At 43.5% G+C, this 24,945-nt stretch overlaps 8 protein-coding genes across 10 annotated transcripts; 4 read left to right on the top strand and 4 right to left on the bottom strand.

Annotated features, from left to right (window-relative positions):
• Positions 1-34: 34 nt before the first annotated feature.
• Positions 35-1,848, top strand: LOC136192492 (uncharacterized). The gene has a single exon (XM_065981124.1). The coding sequence runs from the start codon at positions 461-463 to the stop codon at positions 1,622-1,624; it is 1,164 nt and encodes a 387-aa protein (XP_065837196.1). The 5' UTR covers positions 35-460; the 3' UTR covers positions 1,625-1,848.
• Positions 1,559-4,451, bottom strand: LOC136192487 (cilia- and flagella-associated protein 53-like). Its single transcript, XM_065981117.1, has 11 exons — positions 4,354-4,451; positions 4,180-4,299; positions 4,017-4,126; positions 3,145-3,622; positions 2,974-3,093; positions 2,818-2,916; positions 2,299-2,403; positions 2,134-2,245; positions 1,961-2,073; positions 1,807-1,911; positions 1,559-1,743 (listed from the first exon to the last, which is right to left on the bottom strand). The coding sequence occupies exons 1-11, from the start codon at positions 4,417-4,419 to the stop codon at positions 1,654-1,656; spliced, it is 1,518 nt and encodes a 505-aa protein (XP_065837189.1). The 5' UTR covers positions 4,420-4,451; the 3' UTR covers positions 1,559-1,653.
• Positions 4,442-5,215, top strand: LOC136192503 (uncharacterized). The gene has a single exon (XM_065981137.1). It carries the CDS (start codon positions 4,467-4,469, stop codon positions 5,055-5,057), a length of 591 nt encoding a protein of 196 aa, XP_065837209.1. The 5' UTR covers positions 4,442-4,466; the 3' UTR covers positions 5,058-5,215.
• Positions 5,111-11,501, bottom strand: LOC136192472 (probable phospholipid-transporting ATPase IM). The gene is made up of 35 exons (XM_065981100.1): positions 11,324-11,501; positions 10,865-11,261; positions 10,565-10,815; positions 10,396-10,509; positions 10,238-10,336; positions 10,119-10,180; positions 9,991-10,063; positions 9,869-9,939; positions 9,743-9,816; positions 9,580-9,686; positions 9,445-9,526; positions 9,332-9,390; positions 9,209-9,283; positions 9,041-9,156; positions 8,707-8,851; positions 8,588-8,651; positions 8,512-8,534; positions 8,358-8,453; positions 8,237-8,306; positions 8,048-8,178; positions 7,872-7,998; positions 7,751-7,821; positions 7,596-7,693; positions 7,511-7,547; positions 7,359-7,460; positions 7,268-7,307; positions 7,002-7,207; positions 6,862-6,939; positions 6,708-6,803; positions 6,571-6,658; positions 6,443-6,524; positions 6,245-6,386; positions 6,109-6,192; positions 5,806-6,051; positions 5,111-5,759 (listed from the first exon to the last, which is right to left on the bottom strand). The coding sequence occupies exons 2-35, from the start codon at positions 10,869-10,871 to the stop codon at positions 5,256-5,258; spliced, it is 3,720 nt and encodes a 1,239-aa protein (XP_065837172.1). The 5' UTR covers positions 10,872-11,261; positions 11,324-11,501; the 3' UTR covers positions 5,111-5,255.
• Positions 10,911-14,108, top strand: LOC136192480 (F-box/WD repeat-containing protein 7-like). Of its 2 annotated transcripts, none has more exons than XM_065981110.1 (19): positions 10,911-11,122; positions 11,173-11,238; positions 11,303-11,437; positions 11,491-11,535; positions 11,605-11,862; positions 11,913-11,964; positions 12,018-12,199; positions 12,252-12,324; positions 12,376-12,493; positions 12,551-12,613; positions 12,669-12,720; positions 12,774-12,845; positions 12,896-12,927; positions 12,980-13,061; positions 13,111-13,233; positions 13,284-13,376; positions 13,425-13,516; positions 13,573-13,680; positions 13,742-14,108. In XM_065981110.1, the coding sequence occupies exons 1-19, from the start codon at positions 11,012-11,014 to the stop codon at positions 13,902-13,904; spliced, it is 1,920 nt and encodes a 639-aa protein (XP_065837182.1). In that variant the 5' UTR covers positions 10,911-11,011; the 3' UTR covers positions 13,905-14,108. The 2 variants fall into 2 exon arrangements, with proteins under 2 accessions (XP_065837182.1, XP_065837183.1); XM_065981111.1 differs by having other exon boundaries at positions 11,108-11,122; positions 11,288-11,437.
• LOC136192473 (DENN domain-containing protein 3-like) lies at positions 13,875-19,873 on the bottom strand. 2 transcript variants are annotated; one of them, XM_065981102.1, is made up of 43 exons: positions 19,734-19,873; positions 19,386-19,677; positions 19,263-19,331; positions 19,147-19,205; positions 18,973-19,100; positions 18,803-18,917; positions 18,698-18,746; positions 18,498-18,643; positions 18,386-18,447; positions 18,252-18,333; positions 18,092-18,198; positions 17,999-18,040; positions 17,875-17,951; positions 17,790-17,820; positions 17,697-17,736; positions 17,590-17,646; positions 17,435-17,535; positions 17,329-17,388; positions 17,122-17,276; positions 17,019-17,065; positions 16,894-16,974; positions 16,786-16,841; positions 16,698-16,736; positions 16,605-16,645; positions 16,454-16,549; positions 16,359-16,405; positions 16,250-16,312; positions 16,130-16,200; positions 15,953-16,080; positions 15,798-15,896; positions 15,602-15,744; positions 15,494-15,547; positions 15,362-15,437; positions 15,274-15,311; positions 15,146-15,226; positions 15,003-15,087; positions 14,885-14,954; positions 14,756-14,831; positions 14,632-14,695; positions 14,445-14,575; positions 14,264-14,395; positions 14,144-14,209; positions 13,875-14,090 (listed from the first exon to the last, which is right to left on the bottom strand). In XM_065981102.1, the coding sequence occupies exons 1-43, from the start codon at positions 19,839-19,841 to the stop codon at positions 13,968-13,970; spliced, it is 3,687 nt and encodes a 1,228-aa protein (XP_065837174.1). In that variant the 5' UTR covers positions 19,842-19,873; the 3' UTR covers positions 13,875-13,967. The 2 variants fall into 2 exon arrangements, with proteins under 2 accessions (XP_065837174.1, XP_065837173.1); XM_065981101.1 differs by having other exon boundaries at positions 19,386-19,680; positions 19,734-19,867.
• Positions 19,865-21,790, top strand: LOC136192490 (26S proteasome regulatory subunit 4). The gene is made up of 10 exons (XM_065981122.1): positions 19,865-19,920; positions 19,974-20,039; positions 20,086-20,179; positions 20,225-20,349; positions 20,422-20,607; positions 20,662-20,790; positions 20,842-20,938; positions 20,990-21,179; positions 21,233-21,384; positions 21,438-21,790. Exons 1-10 carry the CDS (start codon positions 19,918-19,920, stop codon positions 21,725-21,727), a joined length of 1,332 nt encoding a protein of 443 aa, XP_065837194.1. The 5' UTR covers positions 19,865-19,917; the 3' UTR covers positions 21,728-21,790.
• LOC136192478 (cyclin-dependent kinase-like 2) lies at positions 21,729-24,872 on the bottom strand. The gene is made up of 11 exons (XM_065981107.1): positions 24,490-24,872; positions 24,125-24,319; positions 23,960-24,050; positions 23,791-23,878; positions 23,619-23,731; positions 23,430-23,569; positions 22,973-23,374; positions 22,384-22,907; positions 22,212-22,333; positions 21,998-22,161; positions 21,729-21,952 (listed from the first exon to the last, which is right to left on the bottom strand). Exons 1-11 carry the CDS (start codon positions 24,655-24,657, stop codon positions 21,863-21,865), a joined length of 2,097 nt encoding a protein of 698 aa, XP_065837179.1. The 5' UTR covers positions 24,658-24,872; the 3' UTR covers positions 21,729-21,862.
• Positions 24,873-24,945: the final 73 nt, after the last annotated feature.

Here is a 24,945-nt window from a genome sequence, read left to right as displayed (position 1 = left end):
CCTGCCCTCAAACAGGATTTTCACTGACAGAACGCACGCACAAAGCTTCGTGCTTGCGATCCAGTGAGGGAAAACACTGTTTCCTCAAAGGGGGCCCCGATGTCTACATGCAACAACTATTCGTACCTGCTCTGTAGTAGCTTAGTCGGTAGAGGATCGGTCGGTAAACCACAAAGCTCGACGTTCGCAGAACCTTTTCCGCTACGCTCTTGCTTCGCACGTGATCTACGAACGCTTTGCTTACGAAAATTCGATTGCGACTGAACTGAACTCACCAAGGCCGGAGATGGTTGGTTGAAGCGGACATTTGCGAAACGGATCCCGTACAAGAGATACTGATAAAAATAGAGTTAGCGCCCCGCGTTCCGCCCTCAACCGAATCTCACGTGAATCCATGGCAACGAGACGATGAATCGATCATAGGCGGCGTCTTATCAGTATCGCACGCGAGAGCGACGCGATGGAGGCCTTTGATTTGGATATGGACGAGCGTGCCGAAATACACACGAAACAACTCCTAACGAACGCCGTACGCGATCCAATCCACACCCTTCGTCACGACGACGCCGTACGACACGTCGTCTTCTCGCCCATCGAAGCGACGCTCTGTTCAGCGTGCGACGACGGCTCCGTATCCCTATGGGGTGCCGTCGACGGCAACCTCATCTATCGACTCGACAACTGGCACCCGGGCGGCACGACGTGCGTCGCCTATTCGCCGCCGCCCGACGGCGGTCTCATCGCGTCGTGTGGCGTCGACGCGAGAGTGCAGGTGTGGATCAACGACGGCGCGCCGCCGACGCGTTCGGAGGCGCTGCACGGACACACGCAGACCGTGTGGAAATGCACGTTCAACGCCGAGGGAAATCAATTGGCCACTTGCTCGCACGACAAAACGGTACGACTTTGGGATGTGGATCGATTAGAGTCGACCGGATCGACTCTAATCGGACACGACGACGCCGTCGTCACGTGCGAATTCTCGCCGGATTCGCGATCGGTGTGCTCGGGTTCGTTCGACGGGACGGTGCGCGTTTGGGACGTGCGAACGGGCGAGTGCGCGCACGTTCTGCGCGGACACGACGGCTGGGTGACGTCGTGTTCGTTTTCGCCCGACGGTCGAACGATCGCCTCCTGTTCGTCCGACTGCACCGTTCGACTGTGGACGACGACGACAGGTCGCAACGTCGCCGTCGCCGAAGATCACTCGTCGGACGTGAACGTGTGCCGATTCGACGAACGCGGCACCGTGCTCGCGTCCGCATCGAGCGACGGCACCGTGCTCTTGTGGGACATCGAAACGGGGCACAGTCGAATGTCGCTCGACGGTCACGACGACGTCGTCTCGTCGATCGCTTTCAGCGAGGACGGCACGCGCATCGTCACCGCCTCGCAGGATCGTTTCGTGCGTCTCTGGGACACGGGAAGCGGCGATTTACTCGAAATTCTCAGCGGACACGAGGACAAAATACTCTCGTGCGACATTACGCCGGACGGACGTTATCTCGCCGCGTCGTCTCGCGATCAGACCGTGCGCGTGTGGGACGTTAAGGGAACGTTGAAACGAAAGAGAAAAAACGGTTCGGTTAGGGAGAGTTGGTATCAGAAGTGTACAATATCGTAGAGTAGATGTAAATAGTGTTAACATGATCATCAGTACCTCTTCATTGGATGCGGTCTCATCGACGAAGACTTGCCGTTTAGGACGGTCTGTAGCTTTTTTTGATACTCCCTTTCAGCATCCTGTTTATATCGGACGGGACGTATTTTTTCGAATAGTCTACTTATTTATTTTTTCAGTCGTACCTGTCCGCGAGCGAATTCCAATTCGATTTCCTTTTTCTCGCGTTCTTTGAACATGTTTTGGTATTTCGCCTGTTCGAGTAAATCGCTTTGATAGCGCTTCGCCGTCTAAAAGAGAGATAGAGTTCATAGGTATTATTGTTTCGCTTCCACATACTCGTTTTGTGACTTCCATCTGTTCGGCTTCCAATTGTTTATGTTCCTCAATATTGCGCAGGATCTCTTCCCTCTCTTTCCTGGCTTCTTCCTGCTCTCGTCGATTTAGTTCAACTAATGCAAATAAAGAAAAAACATTTGTTTCTGGCGCCAGGGGAGGAGCGTTCTATTTACGTCTCTCTTTGATTTGTTGCTCTCGAGCCGCCAAAACGTCTTTCATCAGTCGATCTCGCGCTTGTTTCTCGATTTTCCATTGGGCGACTCGTTTCTGCCACGTTTTTTCCACCTATTCCGTGACGAATAAGAACGTAAAACGTAAGGATTCATTCTTTCTCTTACTTCCGCATTCAATAAGTCGTCCAATTCTTTTTCCTTTCGCTTCTCTTCTTCTCGAACTTCTCGCAAATAATCGCGATATCGCGTCATTTCCTCTCGCAGCTCTTTCTAGGAAGTGAAGACAAAACTCGGTCTTCTTTAGTTAAAATGTATACAGTACAGTAGCATAACGAAACTATATACACAGACGACCTTAGAACCAGAAAATCTCTGCCCGTTTCACTATACCAAGGAGTCAGTCCTCTACACTAGAATCTCATTAGAATCTTATATATACGTAGATATACTTCCCTTGACGTCATGTAAGGTTACAATGTTTATCACATACTAAATTGGGAGTACAGTACGTACATGTAAAGAATTTAAAACAAAACAGTGGTCTTCTGTGTACACAGACAATCTCAGAACCAGAACTAAGGGATTTTTACACTAGAATCTCATTCGTAGATACTGTATAGTTGACGTCATGTAGGTTTAAAATAATTGGGAGTACGTACATGTAAGGAATTTGAATCTATTTACCTTTCTTTGTAACTGAGACTGAGCTTCGTTTCTTGTCTGCTCCAATATCTCCTCTAGAATCTTCATATCGATTGCCAATTCTTCTTGAATTTCTCTCGCCTCAAATAGAGAGGATCTGAAGAATTCTCTCTCGCGCGCGTCGACTCTTTTTCTTACCTGTTTCTTCATCTTCATTTTTAATGAAAGAGCGAGCATTTTTCTCATTTCCTGCTGCCCTTCCAATTTCTCCTCCCGTCTCCGTCGATCCTCCAACTTCCTCAGCTCTCTCTCCTCCTTCTACGCGCGCCAAAAACAAATAAATCAAATCCCAAAAACGACGCAACTTACAAGCAATTCAGCCTCTTGTTCCTTAAGCTTCTTCTCCTCATTTCTCTGCACGTCCAACGCAGCCATTTGAATTTCCAAAACCTTAACCATCTCTTGATTTCGGTCTCGTTTCGCCGCCGCTTCCATTTCCTCTCTCCTCTCCTTCGCTCGTTTATCCGCTTCCCATAGGTCGGCGTACATTCGATCCACGCGACGTTCCTCGCGTTTCGTCGCCTCTTTGCGTCGCACTTGCTCCTCGCGATCCGCGAAGATTTCGTCGCGATGACGCTGACTCATTACCGCGCGCACTTCCTCGCACTCGTCGCGCCACTTACGATCCAGTTTCTCTTCGACGATCTTACGTCGTTCCGTTTCGCGTCGCTCTTTGAGTTCCTTTGCGCGTTCGCGCATTCGAGCTTGCCGCTCTAAAACCGTCTCCTCTTTCGAGAGCATTTCTTCCAAATAGAATTCCTCCTCGCTTGCCAGCAAATCGCGGAGTCTGATATTAGATAAGAAACTCTATTAGTATATGATTATTTATTTGATAAGATTCATATTAGTAATAAATTTATACTTAGGTTATTTATATCTAGTTTTAATTAGTTAATTGATAAGATTTTTATTAGATATTTATTAATATTAAATAAGAAAGTCTATATTTATACCTAGTTTTAATTATTTAATCAATAGGATTCATATTAGTTATTATAATAAATTTATACTTAGGTAATTTATCAATATTAAATATTATACCTAGTTTTAATTAGTTATTCGACAAGATTTTTATTAGATATTTATCAATATTAAATAAGAAAGTTTATATTTATACCTAGTTTTAATTATAGATTCAATTATTAAATTAATCCTTCCGAATTCTACTCTTTTTTTCTTACTTTTGACGTCTGATATTGAGATGGGTTTCTGCCTGCTTGAGAAGGCCGTCCACGCGCCGATTCACCGTGTTTCTCTGTATCTTTTTATCCGTCGATTTTTCCCATGTCGACTGCGTGCGTGAAACGTCGCCTTTTGGCGCCTTCTATTGTCGTTTTGGCTCACCTTTAGGTCGGCTTGTTTGTTGTAGTGGACGTGCGAGTCGGCAATGTCGCGTATTTCCTCGCGTTTTCGTCGCTCGAGAATCAAATGTTCGGCGGGACGCGTGAGAGGGGGCCGAGCAAACTGGGCACACGTCGAACATTTGAATCAGTGCGAATTGCAACGAAAAGAGCCTACTATGGCCACGGAATGAGGCGTAGGACCGTGACTTTCGCGGACGCGACGTTTCGTTGCTGTCGCCATGACGAGATTAGTGTGCGTTAACCCGGCCCCCGGATAGGCTGGCAACAATGTCTTCTCCACGTGTTTCGACGATTTCGAGAAAAACCAACGAGACGGACATCTCTATTCGACTCGATCTTGACGGCACGGGCACGAGCGACATCGATACGGGCATCGGATTTCTCGATCACATGCTAACGGCCCTATCGAAGCACTCGCGCTTCGATTTGCGCCTAAAATGCGTTGGCGATCTTCACGTCGACGATCATCACAGCGTCGAGGACTGCGCAATCGTTCTCGGGCTCGCGTTCAAGGCGGCGCTCGCCGATAAGCGCGGAATCGCTCGATTTGGCCACGCTTACGCTCCACTCGACGAATCGCTATCTCGAGCCGTTGTTGATATCTCCGGACGCCCGTATGCAGACGTCAATTTGGAATTGAAGAGGGAAAAAATCGGATCGTTGTCGTGCGAAATGTTGCCGCACTTTTTGACGTCATTCGCCACTTCCGCTTTGATTACGTTGCACGTTGACGTCATAAAGGGAAGAAATGATCATCACAGGGCCGAGGCGTCGTTCAAAGCGCTGGCTCTCGCTCTACGAGCAGCTGTGAGAACAGATACGACGGCAGGCATACCAAGCACAAAAGGAGTCATCTAGATAGAAAATAAAAACGAATTATTTATATGTTGAATCTTATTTGCATGGGGGCGGGGCTTTTAGTATGGGTTTTCTCAGGGTTATATATTTTGAATGTGTCACTAATCAAAAGTAGTGCGCTTTTGATCAGCAGCGTCGACACAAGTGCAGCTAAAATATAGGACATCTAAAAAGCAGCGTGTCAAAGAATCAGTGCATCTAGGTAACAATTGGCCCAATAGAATCCACGTCCTCCTCATCGCGACTTGCCATGACGGACAGCCTCCCGTCCATAATCATGCTTCCAAAGCCAGGCTCTTGAGAAAAGGCGTATCCCGTTCCTCTGATTGTAGATTGTCTCTCAACTCGTGGCGTCGCCGGAGCGACCGGAGCTTCCGCTTGGACGATCGATTTGGCGCACGTATAGCACTCCAAACCGTGGTCTTTACGTACGAGCTCAATGAGCGTCGGAGAAAAGACGCTGAAGAGATATTTTACGGTGACTGTGACGGCTAGACAGACGGCCAAGGCGACGAAGAGAAAGAGCCAGAATTGGGTGAGAGAGCAAACGTAGGGAGCGGTGGCACCGGACGGAAAGATAGCGGGAAAGAGAGACGAAAGCCCGGGACCGTAGAGAACGAACATAAAGGCAAACCAAGCGGCAATGCTTCCCCACGTGAAGAAATGAGACAGCCACGTCCAATAAAACGTCTCGAGCCCAATCTAAAAAAATTCGTCGCGTCATTTTTTTAGGTTTGACGACACTCACTTGAAAATTGACGACGAATACGAGAGTGCCGGCTAGAGCGTCACCAAAGACGTCGACGCCGCTTGAGTCTCTTCCGTTTGAGTCGATCGAATCGCTGAAGAAGCCGTAGCCAATGAAAAAGAGGCCGGCCGACGCCAGAGCGCCGTATAATAAACTCATGAGAAAGATCTTTTTGTTGAAGAGACGATTCTGCTGGCCGGGAACGTAGAGTTTGGGATACCGGAGACACTTTTCTTCGGGAATGTCCTAGACAAAAAAAAAGTTGCTTCGCGAAAATTCTTCAACAAAAACTTCTCTTTTTACCTGTTCGAATATTCCCAAAGCCAATACGGGTAACGACGTGAAAATGACGTTGTATAACGTAATGAACCAATCATCGTAAACAGTCTAGAAATTGTGTTTTGTAAACGGACCCCTATAGCCTTTTTGTTTCATTTACCTGAGCGGAAAAAGCGCAGAACCAAGCGTACCAGAATTGACAAACCGTAAAGGCGAAGTTCTTATAGAAAAAGTACGTCAGAAATTTCGCCATTCGCATGTATGACCAGCGCCCGTGAATTAATAACAATCGTTCCAGATATCTTAGTAGAAAAAAAACAGCTCGAAGGAAGGAATGAATAATAAATTATTAAATTACCTAAACTGAGCCAGAGAATAGTCGCTGGATAGAACAGCCTGTCTTCCCTCTTTTCCGCTGATGCCAACTCCAATGTGAGCGGCTGAATTCTCAATGCAACAAAATTCATCTCTTCATATTCTATTTACCTTTGATCATGCTGACGTCATTGGCCCCGTCTCCAATGGCGAGAGTAATAGCGTTCGCCTTTTTCTTCACAAGTTTGACAACTTCCGCCTTAATTAGAGAAATATCTCGTATCCTTGCATAATAAGAATCTGATTACCTTTTGAAGTGGCGTCACTCTGCAGCAGATGACCGCCTTGCAAAGAGACGCCGTCTTGAAGAACAAATCCTTCAAGTCGTCTTCCAACGCGTACGTCTATAATTAATAAAAAAATAAAATTATTGAATTGAAAAAAACCCGATTAATTGCCCACCAAGCTGAATCCGTTTACAACGAGCGCAAAAGAAGGCTCGTCATCCCCTATTCCATCAGTAACATCAACACCTTCACGCTAAAAAAACAATCTATTATAAAGGCTGTGAGGGACCGTCTACTTCTTTGCTATGATTTTACCTCGAAGCCAGATGAATCAACGGGACAGTCGGCAACGTCTTCGCCTTGGGCCAATCCTTTTGCTCGTCTCAGTTCGTCGGTTATTGTTTTATGGAATTCCTCCAGTGACGCTTTCACCGTTTTCTTGTCGCGGCCTCTCATGATGAGAGGATCTTTCATTTGGGGCGTCAAGAGTCGGCACGAATAGCCAATATTGATTGCAGTTTCTGAATCGACATAAAAAAATCGAAACGATATTCCATGAAATCTTATTTTATCATCCCCACCTTCTTTATCGCCCGTCAAAACCCAAATTTTTATAGCAGCCTTAATATTCATTGATTTATTTGATTTATATATATACATATATAAGTGTACATGCGCAAGACGAGCTATTGCTTCCGGTACGCCGTCCTGAAGTTTGTCCTCGACCGCCGTCACTCCGAGAAGTTTAAAATTCTTTTCCATTTCCTCGTAGACCTTTCTCCAAAACAATTAAACCTCATATGCAATTAATACACTGAACGTACGTCACTAAGCTTTTCATCTCGATTGACTGTCGAAGTACTACGTCAGACTGAATTATTTAATAAAATAATTAATCTATTTCTTTACCTGGCTTCGTGATGCTTTGCTTTCCAGATTTCCCATTCTTCTTCGCTGACGTCTCGGCTCGCAAGGCAAAGCGTTCTCAAACCTTCCGTAGCAAAAACCTAAGAAGAGCAAAACGTAATAATAATAATAACGAATCAAAAAATTCAAGTTTATACGTGTAGATGTTCCAAAACTGTGGCCGTGTTTTCTTTTTCTTCCGGAGCTAATCTTTCAAAAATGGCACTATCTGTTTAATTAAAAATTGAACTAATTCAGTATTGATTATCTCTGTAGTACCTGCTCCCTTGCAAAGAATTTGAATTCTTTTACTCGGAAGTGGGCCCCTTGCAATAACCGACATTCTCTTTCTCACGTTATCAAAATCCAATATAGCCAATAATTCAAATCGCTCCTCAGATTTCCCCTTTAGAAAAAAAAATCGCTCTACTGTCACTAGTTTGTTTTGAATTCACTTTTTGACTATGAACTTCTAAAATGATGTCAGACTGTTCTCTTTTCAAAAACGTCATTCCAAAATTTTTCGCGGCTGAAACCAAGGCACCCTCATCGGGAGACTGCGCTTGGTATATGATCTTTCTCTTTCCTTTTTTATATAAATAATAAATTTGAAAGCGTTATTTAGAAATATTTTTCCTTTTCACCGTTCACTTCCGATACTTCTGGCATTACGGTGTGACACAATGAAATCAATTGAAAAAAGTTTACAACGTCCTTGAATATATCAATATTAATTAATTATTCACTACATGGTAATTAATTAACCGGATCAGCATCGAGAAATTTTGTGAACAGCTTTTCATCATAGAAAACAAAGTCGCTATCAGAATTCTCATTAAAGGAAAAGTCCACAGGTTTAGGCTAGAAAAATATGACGTAGATAGGAGTAACTATCTTTATTATAATTGATTGATTCTACCTCCGTCTCCTTGGAAGCTTCACCTGAATTTCAAATAACTGATAAATATATTCTAAATTTTCTTTTTTTGGCGTACCGTAGATTTTTCCGCCAATGCTACACATGTGAAACGTCATGACGTTTTGCGTCAGAGTTCCCGTCTGTAAATCATATCCCATGACGATCAATAGCCTATGATTTGATTCTTTCTCTTGCCTTGTCGGAAAAGATGTACTGTATTTGCCCGAGTTCTTCATTGAGCGTTGTGGTTCTCGCTTTGGCCGGAGTATCCGACTCGCGATGATACATTTTTACGTCCCAATCGATCAGCCAACTCAAGCCAAGACGAATGATTTCAACACTAAATATAGTTAGTAAAGTCACGCCTCTGACTACCAAGACCCCTCTGCAAGATCTTCTAGCTTTTATTAAGTAGTGTATAGTAGTAATGATAAACGCTTATATGTGAGAGACGTTCACTGGTCGCGTTACGGAGGTTCCGTGCACAAAAAACGGTTGGAAAGGGTTGTTCAAAAGAGGGACTTCTTACCTCACGTAAAGCGATATTGGAACCAATGTGTTCATCACAATGAGGTAGGAAAAGAATTGTAGCGTTGCAATTGCGTGAGAGGAATTGAATTGCCATGGAAGGTACACTTGGAAATCCTAATACAATGTTTTAGACGTCAATAAGAATAAGCCTGTTTATTCAACTTACGTCTCCTTGACTGGCTTCCCATAGCGAACTTGCTACAGCACAGATAAGACAAAGAACAAACAGAATGACAAAAATCTATATAATATTAAAAATATTGATTATTTAATTATTATTATACTGTACCATTGCAACTAAGAGGTTCATCAATCTGTCAATTCCCGTACGTTTAAATGGAGCCTTTCCTGAAAATTTTAAAAGTGCAAGACACTGGATAATGACTAAGGGGATTTGTGCACCGCTATTTTGCATGAGTTTCGTGTCGTGGCCCGCAAATATGACTAATCCATGTATCTTGCGAGTGTTTCTCAATCGACAGCCCTAGCGAGAAGCCAGCAGTGAAGCCTGGCTCTCCTCTATCCTAAGGCTCTCACTCTCAGAAGCATATTCTCGTTATTGAGCGAATACGTCTTGCCCTTCCACTCCAGACGTCCGTCAAATCGATCCAATTTGTTATTTGGAGGTTCACAGCAAATCACACCTTGCACGGGGTTCCCGTAACATTACGTCATATTATTTTTTGGAGTGTATTCTAACCTTCAAAATTTTCGAAATTTCCTCGTTCGGCTGCTGTTTCTGCCAATGCTTGTCTTACTTTTAAATTTGTTTCTCTGTACGTACGTTGGATACTTGTTGTTTTTTAATTATTTCTTTTCTTCTTACCCGTCTAATTCAGCTGTTTCTATGTAGCACAAGTCGTTTTCTTCACTCGAGGCAAGAAGCAGCAAATCAGCCTCAAAAAATATTATTGAAAAATAATGTTTAATGCTATCTAGCTCAATTACTGCTATGAAGTCGTTGTTATTGACTTCCAGAACGTCTCCCACGACAACGTCGCTCCACTGAACAGTAACAAGACTAGACCACAATCAAGTCTACATTTCATTGGATATGTAATTGAATTTTTAATTACCCATCCCTTCGCAAAACGCGAGCCATTCTACAATTGATTTCTCTATCGCTTCTATGCCTGACCTAAATATAGAGACAGTCTAAACTAATGTTAATTAGTGTGAGAAAAGAAAACAATACAATGTCATCGTATCCGTCTTTGATAGCTGTGGCACTTAGTACCAGAGCAAGAGGGACTACTGTACTGACTGGATTCAATGAGGAAATTTGCGGAATGACCTAAGTATTAATATTAATTAATTAATTAATTTTATTAATCCGAAGTGTCACGTTCCAACCTGAAGAATGAGAAGAACGAGAAAGTACGCGTTCGCAATGCGCTGAAATTGCTCGAATAAATTGATTGGTAAAAAGGTGTACCACGTGTAGCGCGACGTTCGAATTTGATTTCCCTACGCCACGCGCTTAGCTGGCGACGAAATTTACGACTGTACGCCGAATTCTTACGTCATAATCGCGTTCGACGTGTTTTTCGGGACAATTCGCGAAAACGACGCGACCCTCGCTTTCCTCCTCGTCTTCTTTCCTTTCTTCCGAGCTATTGATGATGTTCGTTCCGCTTGTAGTCTCCTCTGCATCGACGAATTCCGTCATTTCGTTGTCCTTCGATACTTCCGTTTCTCGTCCCGTTTCTCGTCGCGATTTCGGCTCTGTCGACAGCTCGGCGCTTCCAGGCAGCGAGAACGATGCTTCGAAGTCTGCCAGAGTCGGTAAATAGCCGCGTAGATATCAAGGAGCGACTCTAACCAGACATTCCGCCGCCTCCCTCGCAAACTTTCTTTTTGGACGTCCGGGGTGCACGAAATTCATCACATGATTTAAACAACGCGCGTTAGTTTATTTATCCCCTACCCGCGTTGCCTTGCAAACAATTTTTTTCCGCTTTTCGAGCCGATGCAAACGAGCAAAGACATTCTATCGACTAGCGTGGACGGAAAGAGACTAAAATTTTGCCGCCAGCTCGACTTCGTGACGAGCTGGTGGAAAGAGTTCGACGATTCGCACGTAAACCCGTAAAAATATCCGAAATTCGTCGACCGATTCGCGTTTTCAAGGTATGTAATGCTTTGGACGACCTTCTGCCCTTCTGCAGCCCCGAGGAAGTACGAAAACTCGCGTCGGTAAGGAAGATACACGGAAAAAACTATAAACAAACGAGACCTTATTAAGATGGGCGTGGTCTAGGTGATAGAACCCATATTTCACCGCGATTTTATGTACGGCGCTCAGCGCGAGCATCCGCGAGCGAGTTTCCGACCCATATCAACGCCGCTCAGCCGTTTGACGCGAAGAAAGCTCGAGAATTCGCTTCGAATCGAAGTGAGCGATTCAGCCGGTCTTGGAGTAATGCGATCATGCTCCAATTTGCGTAGAATCAACGGATTTATCGCCCCAAAAGCGCCCTAATAACGACGAAGGTGAGATTTCGTAGAGAGACTGCCCATTGCGCAAAAACACTGCGCATTGCCGCGTGAAATCTTTCGCAGGATGACGTAAAAGAACTCTCCAAGCACGAAATCGTCTTACCTTCGCTTTCGAGTAAATTTTATGTCGCTCCCACGTCCGCGCGCAGCGAAGGGCGTCGATTGGACCAGCGCTCGCACATGCTCTTGAAAGACATGAGCTTCGCTTGTTTCCACGGCAACGAAGACGAAACTATTAGAAAGTCGCGATTGCGACTGCGCAGCGCCCCGCCCATTTTAATACGAGAGCACGAAAGTTCGCACGGCCCCAGCACAGAAGAAGTATAGAGAAAAAATTAAATAATAGAGAGATCCCTCTTACGTGCTAATAGGTTCTCAGTCGAACGAAACAGACGCTTCACTGGTTTTCTAAATATTGGTCAGGTAAATTGTGACGGAAATATAGTTTTTTCGTCTGTCATATATTGGCCCCGTAGAAAAAGAGAGGGCAATTGCTTTGACTGAGATTGTCCAGCTGCTAAATTCAAAGCAGTTGTATCACTTAGCAGGGCTTCTCTCTCTGACCCAATATCGGGATTTTATCGCACTTTTGCCCAAACCCTTATCCGTTGACATATTGACGTATCTTTCGCCAAAAGACGTCGTCGCTGTGCAGAAAGTATAAATAAAATTAAATATTTAATTGTGACGTGTTACATATTACGCGTCAGGTGTGTCGCAAGTGGCACAAAATTGGATCTAGCGACGAAATTTGGCAGGCAAAGTGCCTAGAGAGCATAATAAGTAAATCGATCAATATCAGATACATGAAATTTCGAATAATTTTTACTTGAGATCTAACAAAAGACGCGAACACGAGCTGGAAAGAGTTATTCGTTCGCAACGTAATACTTCAGTCAAATCGAAAAAAGGGAAAATATGAATCCTCTCGATTACTCGGTCATACGGAAGGGTAAAGATGCCTAAAAGTAGCTCAGTATGCACTTTATACTCTGTATACGCATCTTAGCGTCCTCTGCTGCGCCGTTGAAGGACGCAGACTTGCTACAGGAGGCCTCGATAAACGCATAATGTATATACATTTAATTTGTTATTGATTTTTCGTGTTTGGAACGGTGGCTCCTTAGGCTATGGGATACTCGTACGGGGGTTCCCGTTATGGCTTTGTTGGGACATCTGGTACGGTGATAGGCCGAAGATTCGTTGTCTGACTCTAATAATACATAATCTAGCGCGGTATTTGGTGCCTAAGTTTTCACGATCGCACTCTGTTAGTCAGCGGTTCCCATGACAGCACTATCAAGGTCACAGAAATTATTAATTTGACTCCATAGTCTAGATTTTTCGTATTTAGATATGGAATATTCGTACGGGACTCTGTGAAAGGCACGTCCCCATCGAAATACCGCTTAATTAAAATTAAAATTAAAATTTTTAGAACTCTTCTCGCTCACGATGGCCCCGTATGGTGCCTGGCAATTCGCAGCGCAACGCTAGTGACAGGATCACATGATAAAACTGTATAGGAAATCGTTTTGATAAAAGACAAACAAACGTCTATGTTTTCAGATGCGACTTTGGAACCTGCGCAATTGCCAGTGCACCAAAACTCTAAGCGAACACACAGCCCCGATTTTCTGCGTCGCGTTTAACGAGGACGGGTCTCAAATGTTCAGCGGGTCCGCAGACAAGGTTATATTATTGATTTTTTTAATTAAAAAGCTCTATCCCTATTCTCGCAGACAATTCGCGTGTGGAATCCCAAAAAGGGAATTTGCCTACGGGTTCTTAAGGCTAGTAGTACGCATTCCGTTATGGCAGTCAGTTATTGTAGCGTGAGTTGAATTTCTGACGTCATAAATGCAAAATTACACGTCGTGTAGGGCTTACTTGCGAGTTGCGCCAATAATGTCATTTCGTTGTGGGACGCGTCTTCTGGCGTTCGAATTCAAACGCTCATAGAACACAAACAGAGGTGAAAAATTAGCCAGAGCAATGTAAATAGAAAAAAAAAGAATGCAGTACCTTCAGAATTGAAAGCTTGAGCCTTCGCATTGAAAAGGGACGCGCGGGATTGTGGGAAGGGATAATAGTCAGCGGGGGCAAAGACAACCTAATCAAATACTGGGACATAAAAAAGCAAGCTTAATTAATTAATTAAGAAAAATCGACGCGCGAATATAAACGCACTTGTTCACAGGGGCGAATGCATTAAAACACTGACTGGGCATAAGGACGAAGTGAGCAGCGTCCACTTCAACGGCTCAGTCATTGTCAGCACGTCGCATGACAAGACCGTACGACTATGGAACTTCAAAGAAACAGAGGTCTCGTTCAGAAAACGAAGCGCGCAAGCGAAATAAAAAAAGAATTGGGGGGAACAGCAGTAACACTCATAGTTTATTTTTGTAGCTTATATTTTCTCGTTATTGCGTTGCTTTTTTCCATATAGCGATGTAGCCATCGCTTGATGTGGATCCGCTCGCAACGAGCCCACCTTGCATTGTACACAAGGATCTCACACCAGCAGGGTGAGCTTCTTGCAATATCTTAATAATTAATAATCAGTTGATACTATTTATCGACTCTCTGTCTCTCTGACTCGTTTATCGGCTGTCGTTTCCCAGTCGATGACCAGTAGTTGGCCTTCTCTTCCGCCAATCCACAGCTACTTATTTTAGTTGACTACTGAATGCGTTTTTCTTCTACGAGTACTGTGTACCTCTTTGTTGCAGATCGTCATGCACGTGAGGCCTCTGAATTCTTTGAAATTTCGGACTAGGATGCACGTTTGTGTCTTGGAACACCACAGAGATAATTTGCACACGTCACTTCCTGACCAACTGCACCAAATCTACGACAAAGTATTATTTATAAAAAATAAAAGATTTGGATTAGGATGCCTGTTCGTTTGGAGCTTTAGCGAGGCAATCGATGGTAAGCGGAGCTTCCGGTGGAAAATCAATTGCAAAGTTTCGGATTTCGTGCTTCTTGGGGTCGCTGACGTCAATAGCTAGCATCTTTTTCTTGTCAGCTTAAGGGAAAACATTATGATGAAGGCAGCAGACAGACGAGAATTAATTGACTTACAAGTCCACAGCCACTCTCCCGTGGAAATTAGCGACCTCACTTTTCTCGATTTAGGAATTTGAATCTTTATATATGTAGTATTTATTAATTAACGCAAGAAGATTGCAGAGTGCGGGAATCTTACTTCTCTTAGGACGTCTCTCGTTTTGGGATTCCAGCAGATTAGTTTTCCGTCGAAACTTGAAGTCCAAATTGTCACCCTATCAATAATCATATAAATAATTCAGTCTAACCCTAGTAGAAATGTCTGCACTGGTCATTGAGCGTGGCAAGCGTAATTCCCGATATCGCTGATTCGTCGTGATTTGGCAGAGTTGAAAGAGCTAATAAACGTATAAATCAACATAGGAAATATCAAAATTTCACGGTACGTCGTCCTGAATTGGAATCCAGAACGTAAACATTGCCATCAACGGATCCAACCCATATCTCTCCTTCGTATTCCTCCAGAAAATACTGACCAAAAAAAAGTAGACATAAACAAAAAGAACCGCGAGTCTCTTATTTTTTTCACAATTCGATTCTTTGCCACGTTGATGGGAAAGTCAAACGTCCACGCGTCCACGTCGCAAACGAAGAGAGCTCCGGAAGAACCCTAGACACGTATTTAATCCCCCAAATCGTAAAAATACATATACAAACCATTCCACACCACAGCTTTCCAGATTCGCCTTCGTTTTCTAAATACACGCTCCAGTAAATGACTTATGGAACGATCTTAGCAACTTACTCGGTTTGGTGTAGAGAAGACATTCGATTGTCTCCCTTTCTGCTTCGCCAGCGGGATACAGGCGACGATCCAGAGCCTAGCAATAACATAAACATAGACTAGTTTGATTTAGAAGTTTGTACAAGCGCCTACGCTTGAAGTAGTGTCAGGCAATTGACTCTTTTTGAACTGGTAGATGAGCAATGACTACAAAGAGAGACATACCACAGATTATTATAGTACTATGTTTGGGAATTTTACCGATGGAGGTTGTAGATTTGATTCGATTGGTGAAATGAGACCCAAGGTAGCAAGAAAGTTCGGATCTTGCTGGCATTGTAATAAAGCGTGAGCAGCAATGATATTATTTCCAGCAGATCCGACCACGCTGGGATCCCGATGTTCTACAGCACAAAAAAATAGGAAAAATTCAATATTAAATTTCAGCGTTTCTTACCATCGGCATAAGACAATGCAGCCTCCATTTCCGTGATGTATTCCTTCCACGTATTCGTGCTTTCTTTTAGGCAAACAACGTAGGGAGCTTTGGATGAATCTTTCCCCCAAGAACCGCCAAATATTTATAAATCAAAATAAAATAGTATTCTCGACCTTTGAATGATACTTTGAGTCCTTCTTGACCTAACGAAAACAAAAACGGCGACGTGATATTCTCCATCGCCGCAATCTCGTTCAAAAACGAAATTTGAGAATAGACAGAACCGTGAAGAACTAAAAGCCTATAAAAAAACAAATTCCCCACGCACTCACATCGTGACGCTCTAATACCTCCTTTGACTCAAAACGAGTCTCCCTTGACCGTAGCTATCTCGAACGAGAGGAGACACTAAGAGAACCTCCTAAAGAAACGTAGATGTAATAATAATAATACTAATAAACGATTTATACCTCGTTCACATTGTCAAGTTCTAAGCTAGCAGGAAGCTCAATACTGCATCCAAGATTCGTGATCTTTACGCTCCTTGTTAAATAACTACAGTCTATTGCACTTTAATACCTCTTTCCAAATTTCTACGAATGTTTTCAACGTTTGACTGGTAAGATCTTAAGCAAACTGTTGGCTATTTCGTCTCTTAGAGTGCATGTTCTTACTTGGCTGTGTTGTTAGACAATTCCAGAGGCGGGAAACGGCTTCGTTGTCCGTCACAATATTCATCGCCTTTGCGTATCGACCAAACTCGTATTCAGCTTCAAAAAAAGACATTTAAACGAGAGAGAAGTCAGGTGAGAAAAATTGCATTACACATGTCGCGTCTTGGTATATTTTCAGAAACGATATGAGGCCTACATCAGATGAAAAATTGTCCACGGGAAAATTGCTAAAATAACCCCAAACCGTTCTCCTTCTTCTTTCCCTTGAATTTGCTGAGCGAGTCTGTTAAAAATAATAGAAGCGTCAACGCTATTTTTTTCTCAAGACTTGCTTCTCGGGATAGACGGGACTGCATTCCTTTGCGATTGCTTGAAATTGTTCCAGAGCCTTATCAGACACAGACAGTCGAATACGTGCGTGTGTATATAGAGATATCTACCTTTTCTCTTTCGCCTCTTGCTAAGAAAATGATCGCCTTTACGTATCGGCATCCCGCCTTGGTTTTCATACTCAATGAAGCCTAAGAAATGATAATAAAATAAATACTAATTTATCTAAATTTACGTCTAAAATGCTCGAAGCCTTTTCGAACCATTCGTCATAAGATTGAGCTAAGAAACAATTTCAATATATGAATTAATTAATTCATCGTGTTTTATGCACTTACTTCCGTCCGTCAGATCAACGTCTGCTTCCAAAATTTGCTCGTCAGAAACGTGTCTTTCGCTTTCCAGACAAAGATCCTTCGTTTGAAGAATTTCTTCTGTCGTAGCAAAAACTTCGAAATCACCGGAAATTTTTTTCGAAGCCCTCTTCTTCGATCTACACATTAATTAACTAATTAATTAATTAAAAAATACGTGTTACTGATTACCCTAATGACGCTAAAGGCGATGATAGCGATGCTGGTCCCGAATCCGTTGTATCATATGATCTTTTCAAAAGAGTTCAATATAAAATAAAATTCAAAATATTTTCACTTGGAAGATTTGGATAATTTTTCGAGTTCTTCGTTAAAGAAGTCCAGTTTGCGTCGAAGACGATTTTGACAGAAAACGCCAAACATGTCTGAACTGCACACCTATTTAATTAATTAATCAAATATTAATTTTAGAAATCGCGGTCACGGGGTCACCATCGAATAAAACGGTCTGTGCTTCTTCCAACTCTGCAAAAACGCCGCTTTTCGAAACTAATCAATACACCGTTACATCATTTGACAATAAACGCGATTTCTTATACGTGAGGGCTTCTTCCAAAAGAACAAAACTCGTTCACTCTCCTAAAAGAAGCCTGAATGCGTAACGTTCTCACTTTTACACGTGGTCTACGTACTGAAACAACACCGCAAGCAATTCAACGAAGGCTATATATATGATTGCTTTATATAGGCTGGGAATTGACGTCTCTTGATCTCTACCTGCTCTGATGTGAGAGTTAAGTTTATCTCTGTGCTCTCGTCTTGCTGTTCGTTCATCATTCGGGCTCAATGTGGGTCTTTGAATGTAATTAATGTACTTACGCTAACGGGTTTTTTTTTATACCGAGAATATTGGAGATCGAAAGGTTTGGGAATGTTTTCGAATCTGATATGAAAGAATTGAAAAGGAGTTACGTCAATAAGAAATTCTGCGTACCGTGCTTTGAAAATTTTCGCTGCGAAACGAGGAATTTCCGGAACTTTCAACGATGGACACACGGAAACGGAGCCAAGATCAAGATTCACTACAACTAAGCCTTCAGACTTTGATGAAGAAAAAGAATCAGAAATAAGAAACTCGAAAGATTCTCACTTACTTCCTCGGAGACATTGTCGGAAAATTTCGAGTGACAACCCATTGCGAATGTTCCCGGGGCAGAGAGCAAGTCAATCATAATGCTACATTCACTTGTCAAAAAAGAAATTAGTTCAAAAATTTGGTTTTTTCTACCTTGACAATACGGGAACGTAAGTGGGTCTCCACACAAACGGTTGAATATAAGTAAAAAAGCACTGCGCAGTAAAAATTCAATATTTAATGAATTAATTAGTAAAAGGGATACCTCCATGATGGGAGTCAGTAGAGCATAGTCAGAAGCCATAAAAACGAGTCGTTGTTCCGTTAGAATGCACGTGACGATTGTCAAAATATCGTCGATTGAGAAAAGAACAAAGGGATGATGCAAATCAACGTCACAAAAAGGACGATCTTTGAAAGCAGATACCTACATTAAAGGTGTGCCTCTTTGGTGCGTTTTCTTACTCAATAAGGACGGATACACAACGTGTTTTTGACCATAGAACGAAAAGGCCTAGAAGGGATCAACTCTGCAAGGTAATATATTAATTATTTAATCTTTTTTTGTACAATTGGAATGGTTCCGGGTAGAGGAACCGGTATGAAAGCCAATTTCGGAATGGTTTTGAGCAAGAGATCTCTCAATTGAGACGAAGTGTCAGGCAATAGAGACGCAATACTAAGACTAATAAAAAGAGACTATTATTTATTTAGATGATGCTGACCAATTTTTTTCTCACTAGGAAAGGCATTCCTTGAGAAGAGTAAAGTATGGGAAGTTGGATATGTAGCAAATGCAGTTGGGCACGTAGCACTCTTTGGAATGTGGAACGGATTCTGAGAAGAGCATAAAATGACCCACTTCCCCCTGAAAAATTCCAATTAATATAAAAGATCAGCACGGTTTCTTCTACGTTGCTCAGTGCAAAGAATTTTCTGTAGTAGGTCAGACAAATGGCAAACTTGTGAATGCCTGTTAATTAATGATGACGTCATAGCGAGCAATACCAAGGAAGCGGATTTCACTCACCAAGTAAATCTGTCATGACAAAAGAATGGCAATGTGGCAGAGGTCGTTTCTCAAAAACATTACACAAATCTAAAAAAGAGCATATTAACTAATAAAAACGAATTTGATCCCCAATAACATAACCTGGTAAACAAAACGGAGGCAATCCATTAATCTCCTCCGCAGAAATAGGCAAATTAGGCGACTTGGCAGCAGACACGCCCCCTTGCAAAAGAGAGGACCTCCTCCTCTTTGTGAGAACGTTTTTCGGAGCGGAACTCCCTTTGATGGGCGACGCAATGATTACGCTGCCTTCGTCATACGCCGAATAACCGTCGATCGGAATCGACGTTTCGGCGTACGGAAACGATGCTCCCTCGCCCCAAACGGCTCCGATTGTGAACGGATTATAGTTTCCTTCAGTTAGACTTGATGTCTGCTAAGCGATTTTTTTTTTTTGAAACGAGGTGTTTTCGTTTTCTGGGTCCTCGCCTTTATTGATGCTCTTGACGGCTCTAGGCCTGTGTCTTCGTCGACGCCGACCACGATGCATAGCTCTAGGAGGCTGTTTCGTAGTTTCAAAGGTTTCCTCCTTTCCATCAAAGTGATCCGTCACGTTCACGTGACTCGACGTCTTCGCGAAGTGCGCTACACTCGGAAAAGATCTCTTATTTCGATGGTGAGACGACGCGAAAGTCGTGTTGCGCGCGCGAAAAGCGGTTTATTTTCTAGGGCACAAACCAATCGGGACTTTTTCCGCAAGGGGGGCCCTCACGCGGAGGCAAAAAGGAAGACAAAGTGAGTTTACGAGCACACAATCGACTCGCAACGCACCGAATTCTAGGCAAAAAAACGCTACGAGCCGCCCATACCGACGCGAGTGGGCAAAAAGAAGAAGAAATCACGCGGACCGGACGCTTCGAGCAAATTACCCACAGGTTCATCGATTTTTTCGATTTTTCTATAAGAAAACGTCTTCTTAGTGACGCCTCACACGCGATGTCGACTCAAATTGCTGAAATTGGAGCGAATCAAGGACTATTTGCTAATGGAAGAGGAATTTATTCAAAATCAGGAACGACTGAAGCCACAGGAAGAAAAAAATGAGGTAAGAATAGGGAACTTAAAATAATTAATATTATTATTAATTAATATAATTAATATTATTATTATTGCGCAGGAGGAGAGATCGAAGGTGGATGATTTGCGTGGGACTCCCATGGCTGTGGGATCATTGGAAGAAATTATTGATGATAATCATGCTATTGTTTCGACGTCTGTCGGATCGGAATATTACGTCTGCATGTTGTCTTTTGTTGATAAGGATGAGCTGGAGCCCGGATGCACAGTCTTGCTCAATCACAAGGTAGATTAATAAGGAATTGATTTAATTAGGTATTGATTTTTTTGTTTGGTTTAGGTTCACGCTGTTGTGGGCGTTTTGAATGAAGATACTGATCCCATGGTGAGTGTCATGAAATTGGAGAAGGCGCCCAAGGAATCCTATGCGGATATCGGGGGACTTGACACTCAAATACAAGAAATCAAAGTAAGAAATCTTATTATTAATTAATTAATTAATTAATCTGAATGATTTTAGGAAAGTGTTGAACTTCCCCTGACTCATCCTGAATTATATGAAGAAATGGGCATACGTCCTCCAAAGGGAGTCATTCTCTATGGGCCACCTGGAACAGGCACAAGAACTAAATACCTCCTATAATAATAACTAAATCTATCTAATCAAGGTAAGACGCTTTTGGCTAAGGCTGTAGCCAATCAGACGTCAGCGACGTTTCTACGCGTTGTGGGGTCCGAATTGATACAAAAGTACCTGGGAGATGGGCCCAAGTTGGTCCGGGAATTATTCCGCGTCGCCGAAGATCACGCACCGTCGATTGTTTTCATCGACGAAATCGACGCCATAGGAACGAAGAGGTGAAAACCCCCTAAACACATATTTAATTATTAGCTATTCATTTTTTTCTCAGATACGAGAGCCATTCGGGCGGGGAACGCGAAATCCAAAGAACCATGCTCGAACTCCTGAATCAGCTGGACGGATTCGACTCCAAAGGTGACGTCAAGGTTGTCATGGCAACCAACCGCATAGAAACCCTAGATCCGGCACTCATTCGTCCCGGTGAGACACCTCGCCAAAAAACTCGATGACGTCATCATACGGGGTTTCCGTAGGTCGCATTGATCGTAAGATCGAGTTTCCGCTTCCGGACGAGAAGACGCGTCGACGAATTTTTAATATTCACACGGGTCGAATGACGTTGGCGTCTGACGTCGATTTGGAGGAATACATCATGGCGAAGGACGATCTATCCGGCGCCGATATCAAGGCCATATGCACGGAAGCGGGCCTATTGGCGCTGAGGGAAAGACGCATGAAAGTGACCAATGAGGATTTCAAGAAATCGAAAGAGAACGTTCTCTATAGAAAGAATGAGGGATCGCCTGAAGGGTTGTATCTTTGAAAAGGGGGGAGGGGAGATTGCTTGTTGCTTATTAAAACGGATTCAAAACATTTCTAAAAAATGCACTATGGCTACCTACTGTCTTAGTCTTACCTTGACTATTGCTACTATGTACACAGCGCTAGAGCCTATATATCAGACAAAGGGAAGATTGGATTCTCGTTCTCTGTCCACTCCCAATCCAGTCGCTTTGGCTCCTGAGTGAGGCGGCGACATAGGTGACGTCTAGAGACACCTATAAGATTATGATCATCGATGCGTAAGTCTTACGGGATTGGTGAAAGGTGAGGAGCTTCCTTTATAGGAATCGTGATGATTTTGGTAGTGAGAAATGGGGGACAGCACGGATTTCTTATGCATGCTTGTTGGCACAGTTGGATGCGAGGCAGCCGGAGTGGTTGACACTAATTGGGTGCTAGAGGTCCGAGCCCGCTCTAGAAACGCAATAAAAATAAGACTGTACGTTCATTAAAAATAGCATTACCGTCTAATTGAGGTAGAGTGACGGGAGCGCCGAGATGATGATGGTGATGATGAATGGTATGTAGTTTACCTTTCGAATCTTTAGAAATTGACTTTTTTAACGTTTTCCCCGTTTTAAACGGACTACACGACAATCAATAGACAAGTCAATGATTCCCGTACCATTGTCTCACTTTGTAGAAGTCGGCGGCATCAACTCAATTTGAATTGGAGGACTAGAGGGCTTCGGATTCGCACCCCCATTCACCGTTACAACCGTCCGACTCGTTTCCCCGTGATTACCTCGACTCGCAAGCGTCGTTATGGAAACAGCACTAGTCATATTAACCGACTCCGCCATACTGGCACTCGATTTATGTTCGTCTCCGTTCAGCGCGTCAAACGGCGCCGGGGCTGCTCCTCTTGACGTAGGATAATGAGGAAGAGCAGTCACGGTTGTCGATAAGGGAATCGAGGGGCTAAGTTTCGTGGAAACCTTTACGCTAGTCGTTGTTGATTTTACGGTTGGAGCGACAGCTATGCTTGGCTTCCCCGCTACAGGTCCTCGCTCTTCCAAGCCGCCTATTCTATTGTAATCGACGGATGGAGAGGCTGCCGCCGTCGCCGTGATGGGCGCTTTTTTCAAATAATGATGATATTTTTTCAAGTCTGATCCGGTGTTATCCTTATTCTTCAGTTTAACGCCGTGATGAGTGTCCTAGAAAAAAAAAAGATCTGCTAGTGAGTGTGGAACTCCATCTTACGTGGAATTTTTTTTAGAACCTTTTTCTTTTCTTTTTTCCTCTTTGGAACTTTGGCTATTGTAACGGTAGTGGCGACTTTCTCTTCTCCTTCTTCTCCAGAAGGTTTTGCTAGTGTTGGAGGCGATTTCACTGTAGCTGGTGATGACAGCTGTTTCTCTAGTGCTACAGACGAAGGCTCTTTCTCCTTTTCAACTTCAATTCTTCTATCTATTTGCTGTTTTGGTGGCTGAGGTGGAGCTGGAGTGTCGTCGCTCAGCTTGATACCGATTTTCTTTAGCAGGGGATTCTCTTCGATTTCTTGACGAATTTTTGCCTTTACTTCCGGTATGACTTTTTCTAGAAATCCGTCTCTTTTGAAGTAGTCGTCTTGGAGAAGTTCGGTGGTGGAGAGTCGTTCTTTCGGCTCCAATTTCAAGCATTTCTACGATGGGAAAAAGAATCAGAGATAGTTTCTCAGTATATTAGTCTTGCTCAACCTTGATGGCTAGATGGGAAGAAGGGCTAATGCGAGGAAACTTTCTCGATAAACTCTCCACAGATTTAATATCGGGAAGTCTGAGACCCACGAATAAAGGATTTCGCATAAAAATCTCTTTGTGACGCTGAATTAAATTCCCTACGAAAACAAATATTATTTGTACACGCAGATGTTTTTTCATACATACCAAAACATCGAGTGATATGATGCAATTGATCAATATCAGAATCACCCGGAAAAAGAGGTTCTCCAGTCAGCATTTCGGCTAGTAGACATCCAATGGCCCACACATCAACTGGCCTAATAATTTTTAATTAACAAGAGCGTGCAAATAAATTAATAAATTATTGATGTCTCACTTTCCATACGATGTGTCTCCTACAAGTAATTCTGGTGCTCTGTACCACCGAGTGGCTACGTAGTCCGTGTACGCTTCCCCAGGAGCGGCTACAAGAAATTATTAAAACAAATACTATAGACACGCCCACGTTTCCTAGAAGTGAGAGATCCCTGTTGTAAGGTCTTTACCTATGGTGCGAGCAAATCCAAAGTCGCACAACTTGACAACTCCAGCTTTTGACACCAGCACATTCTCGGGTTTGACGTCACGATGAATGATCTAATGAAAGAGAAGGGGGCGTGGTCATTAGCTAAAGTACTCTCGCGCCTTTTTTTTTTGTGTGTTCTCCTTACGCTGTGATTGTGACAGAATTCGATTCCGCGTATGACCTGCCAAATGGATCGTTTTGCGGCGACTTCGTCGAGTCCCGTCGGATTTCTCTCCAAATCGTCGAGAATCGTGTGATCGACGAACTCGAAGACGAGAAAGAGTCGTTTCTTGCGTCGAAAAACGTCCAAAAGATTGACGAGATTCTCGTGGCGAAGTTGCTGGGGCGAGGAAAAAAAATAAGAAACAAAATTCGATCGGGGTGCGGGGGGAAAGGAAGAAAGAGACAAAAGAGCCCGCGAGGCAAATGAGGAGAGACAGAACAAACAATCACGTCCGAACGCCGACGCGCAGCCGGTGGCCTCGTTCCCTGGGCCCCCCCTTCGCTTACTTTCAGCATTCGAACTTCTCGAAGAGCGATTTTCTTCACCATTCGATCGTCTTCCGATTCGATGAACTTTTTGACGGCGACAAGCTGTCCCGATTCCCTGTGACGACATTTCATTACGATTCCGTACGATCCTTCGCCGACGAGCCCCATGTTCTCGTATTTTTCCATCTTCGACTCGTTTATCGCGTTCTCTCCGCCTCCTCCTCGTTTCGCTTATCGTTCAACTCCTCCGCAAAATGACGATCATGTTCGTCGTCGGACGAACGATGTTGCTACGCTGTACTATTTTGCACGAGAACAGCCCGAGTCGATGTAGTGTGGCGAGAAATGACGTCGCAGATTGTCAATTGGCAACAAACTGCTTAGACGAGGTGGGACGCCCTTCGCGCAGGTGCAGAACGACGGGCACGTTGTCAAGGAGAAAACGTCATTATTCGAATACGTCACGGCCATCCC

The sequence above is a fragment of the Oscarella lobularis genome, chromosome 10 (genome assembly GCF_947507565.1).
Source record: "Oscarella lobularis chromosome 10, ooOscLobu1.1, whole genome shotgun sequence".
NCBI classification, from domain to species: Eukaryota; Metazoa; Porifera; class Homoscleromorpha; order Homosclerophorida; family Oscarellidae; genus Oscarella; species Oscarella lobularis.
This window is presented reverse-complemented; position numbering and strand designations above follow the sequence as displayed.

Excerpts from the sequence above, each read along its gene's own strand:
- LOC136192492 (XM_065981124.1), top strand. The coding sequence starts at position 461 with ATGGAGGCCTTTGATTTGGATATGGACGAGCGTGCCGAAATACACACG.
- LOC136192487 (XM_065981117.1), bottom strand. The coding sequence starts at position 4,419 with ATGGCGACAGCAACGAAACGTCGCGTCCGCGAAAGTCACGGTCCTACG. Across the intron at positions 2,074-2,133 it reads GCAACAAATCAAAGAGAGAC|TTGAACTAAATCGACGAGAG; the intron begins GTAAATAGAACG and ends TATTTGCATTAG. Across the intron at positions 1,744-1,806 it reads TGGAATTCGCTCGCGGACAG|GATGCTGAAAGGGAGTATCA; the intron begins GTACGACTGAAA and ends CGATATAAACAG.
- LOC136192503 (XM_065981137.1), top strand. The coding sequence starts at position 4,467 with ATGTCTTCTCCACGTGTTTCGACGATTTCGAGAAAAACCAACGAGACG.
- LOC136192472 (XM_065981100.1), bottom strand. Across the intron at positions 6,659-6,707 it reads GAGTGACGCCACTTCAAAAG|GCGGAAGTTGTCAAACTTGT; the intron begins GTAATCAGATTC and ends TCTCTAATTAAG. Across the intron at positions 6,387-6,442 it reads TATTCTCTGGCTCAGTTTAG|ATATCTGGAACGATTGTTAT; the intron begins GTAATTTAATAA and ends TTTTCTACTAAG.
- LOC136192480 (XM_065981110.1), top strand. The coding sequence starts at position 11,012 with ATGCAAACGAGCAAAGACATTCTATCGACTAGCGTGGACGGAAAGAGA. Across the intron at positions 11,239-11,302 it reads AAGTACGAAAACTCGCGTCG|GTGATAGAACCCATATTTCA; the intron begins GTAAGGAAGATA and ends GGCGTGGTCTAG. Across the intron at positions 11,863-11,912 it reads ACGGCCCCAGCACAGAAGAA|GTTCTCAGTCGAACGAAACA; the intron begins GTATAGAGAAAA and ends ACGTGCTAATAG.
- LOC136192473 (XM_065981101.1), bottom strand. The coding sequence starts at position 19,841 with ATGGAAAGGAGGAAACCTTTGAAACTACGAAACAGCCTCCTAGAGCTA. Across the intron at positions 16,550-16,604 it reads TATACCAAGACGCGACATGT|CTGAATACGAGTTTGGTCGA; the intron begins GTAATGCAATTT and ends CTTTTTTTGAAG. Across the intron at positions 16,081-16,129 it reads CTCGTTTTGAGTCAAAGGAG|GCTTTTAGTTCTTCACGGTT; the intron begins GTATTAGAGCGT and ends GTTTTTTTATAG.
- LOC136192490 (XM_065981122.1), top strand. Across the intron at positions 20,350-20,421 it reads CACAGGAAGAAAAAAATGAG|GAGGAGAGATCGAAGGTGGA; the intron begins GTAAGAATAGGG and ends ATTATTGCGCAG. Across the intron at positions 20,791-20,841 it reads CTCAAATACAAGAAATCAAA|GAAAGTGTTGAACTTCCCCT; the intron begins GTAAGAAATCTT and ends GAATGATTTTAG.
- LOC136192478 (XM_065981107.1), bottom strand. The coding sequence starts at position 24,657 with ATGGAAAAATACGAGAACATGGGGCTCGTCGGCGAAGGATCGTACGGA. Across the intron at positions 23,732-23,790 it reads GGAGACACATCGTATGGAAA|GCCAGTTGATGTGTGGGCCA; the intron begins GTGAGACATCAA and ends AAAAATTATTAG. Across the intron at positions 21,953-21,997 it reads CCTCACCTTTCACCAATCCC|ACGTCACCTATGTCGCCGCC; the intron begins GTAAGACTTACG and ends AGGTGTCTCTAG.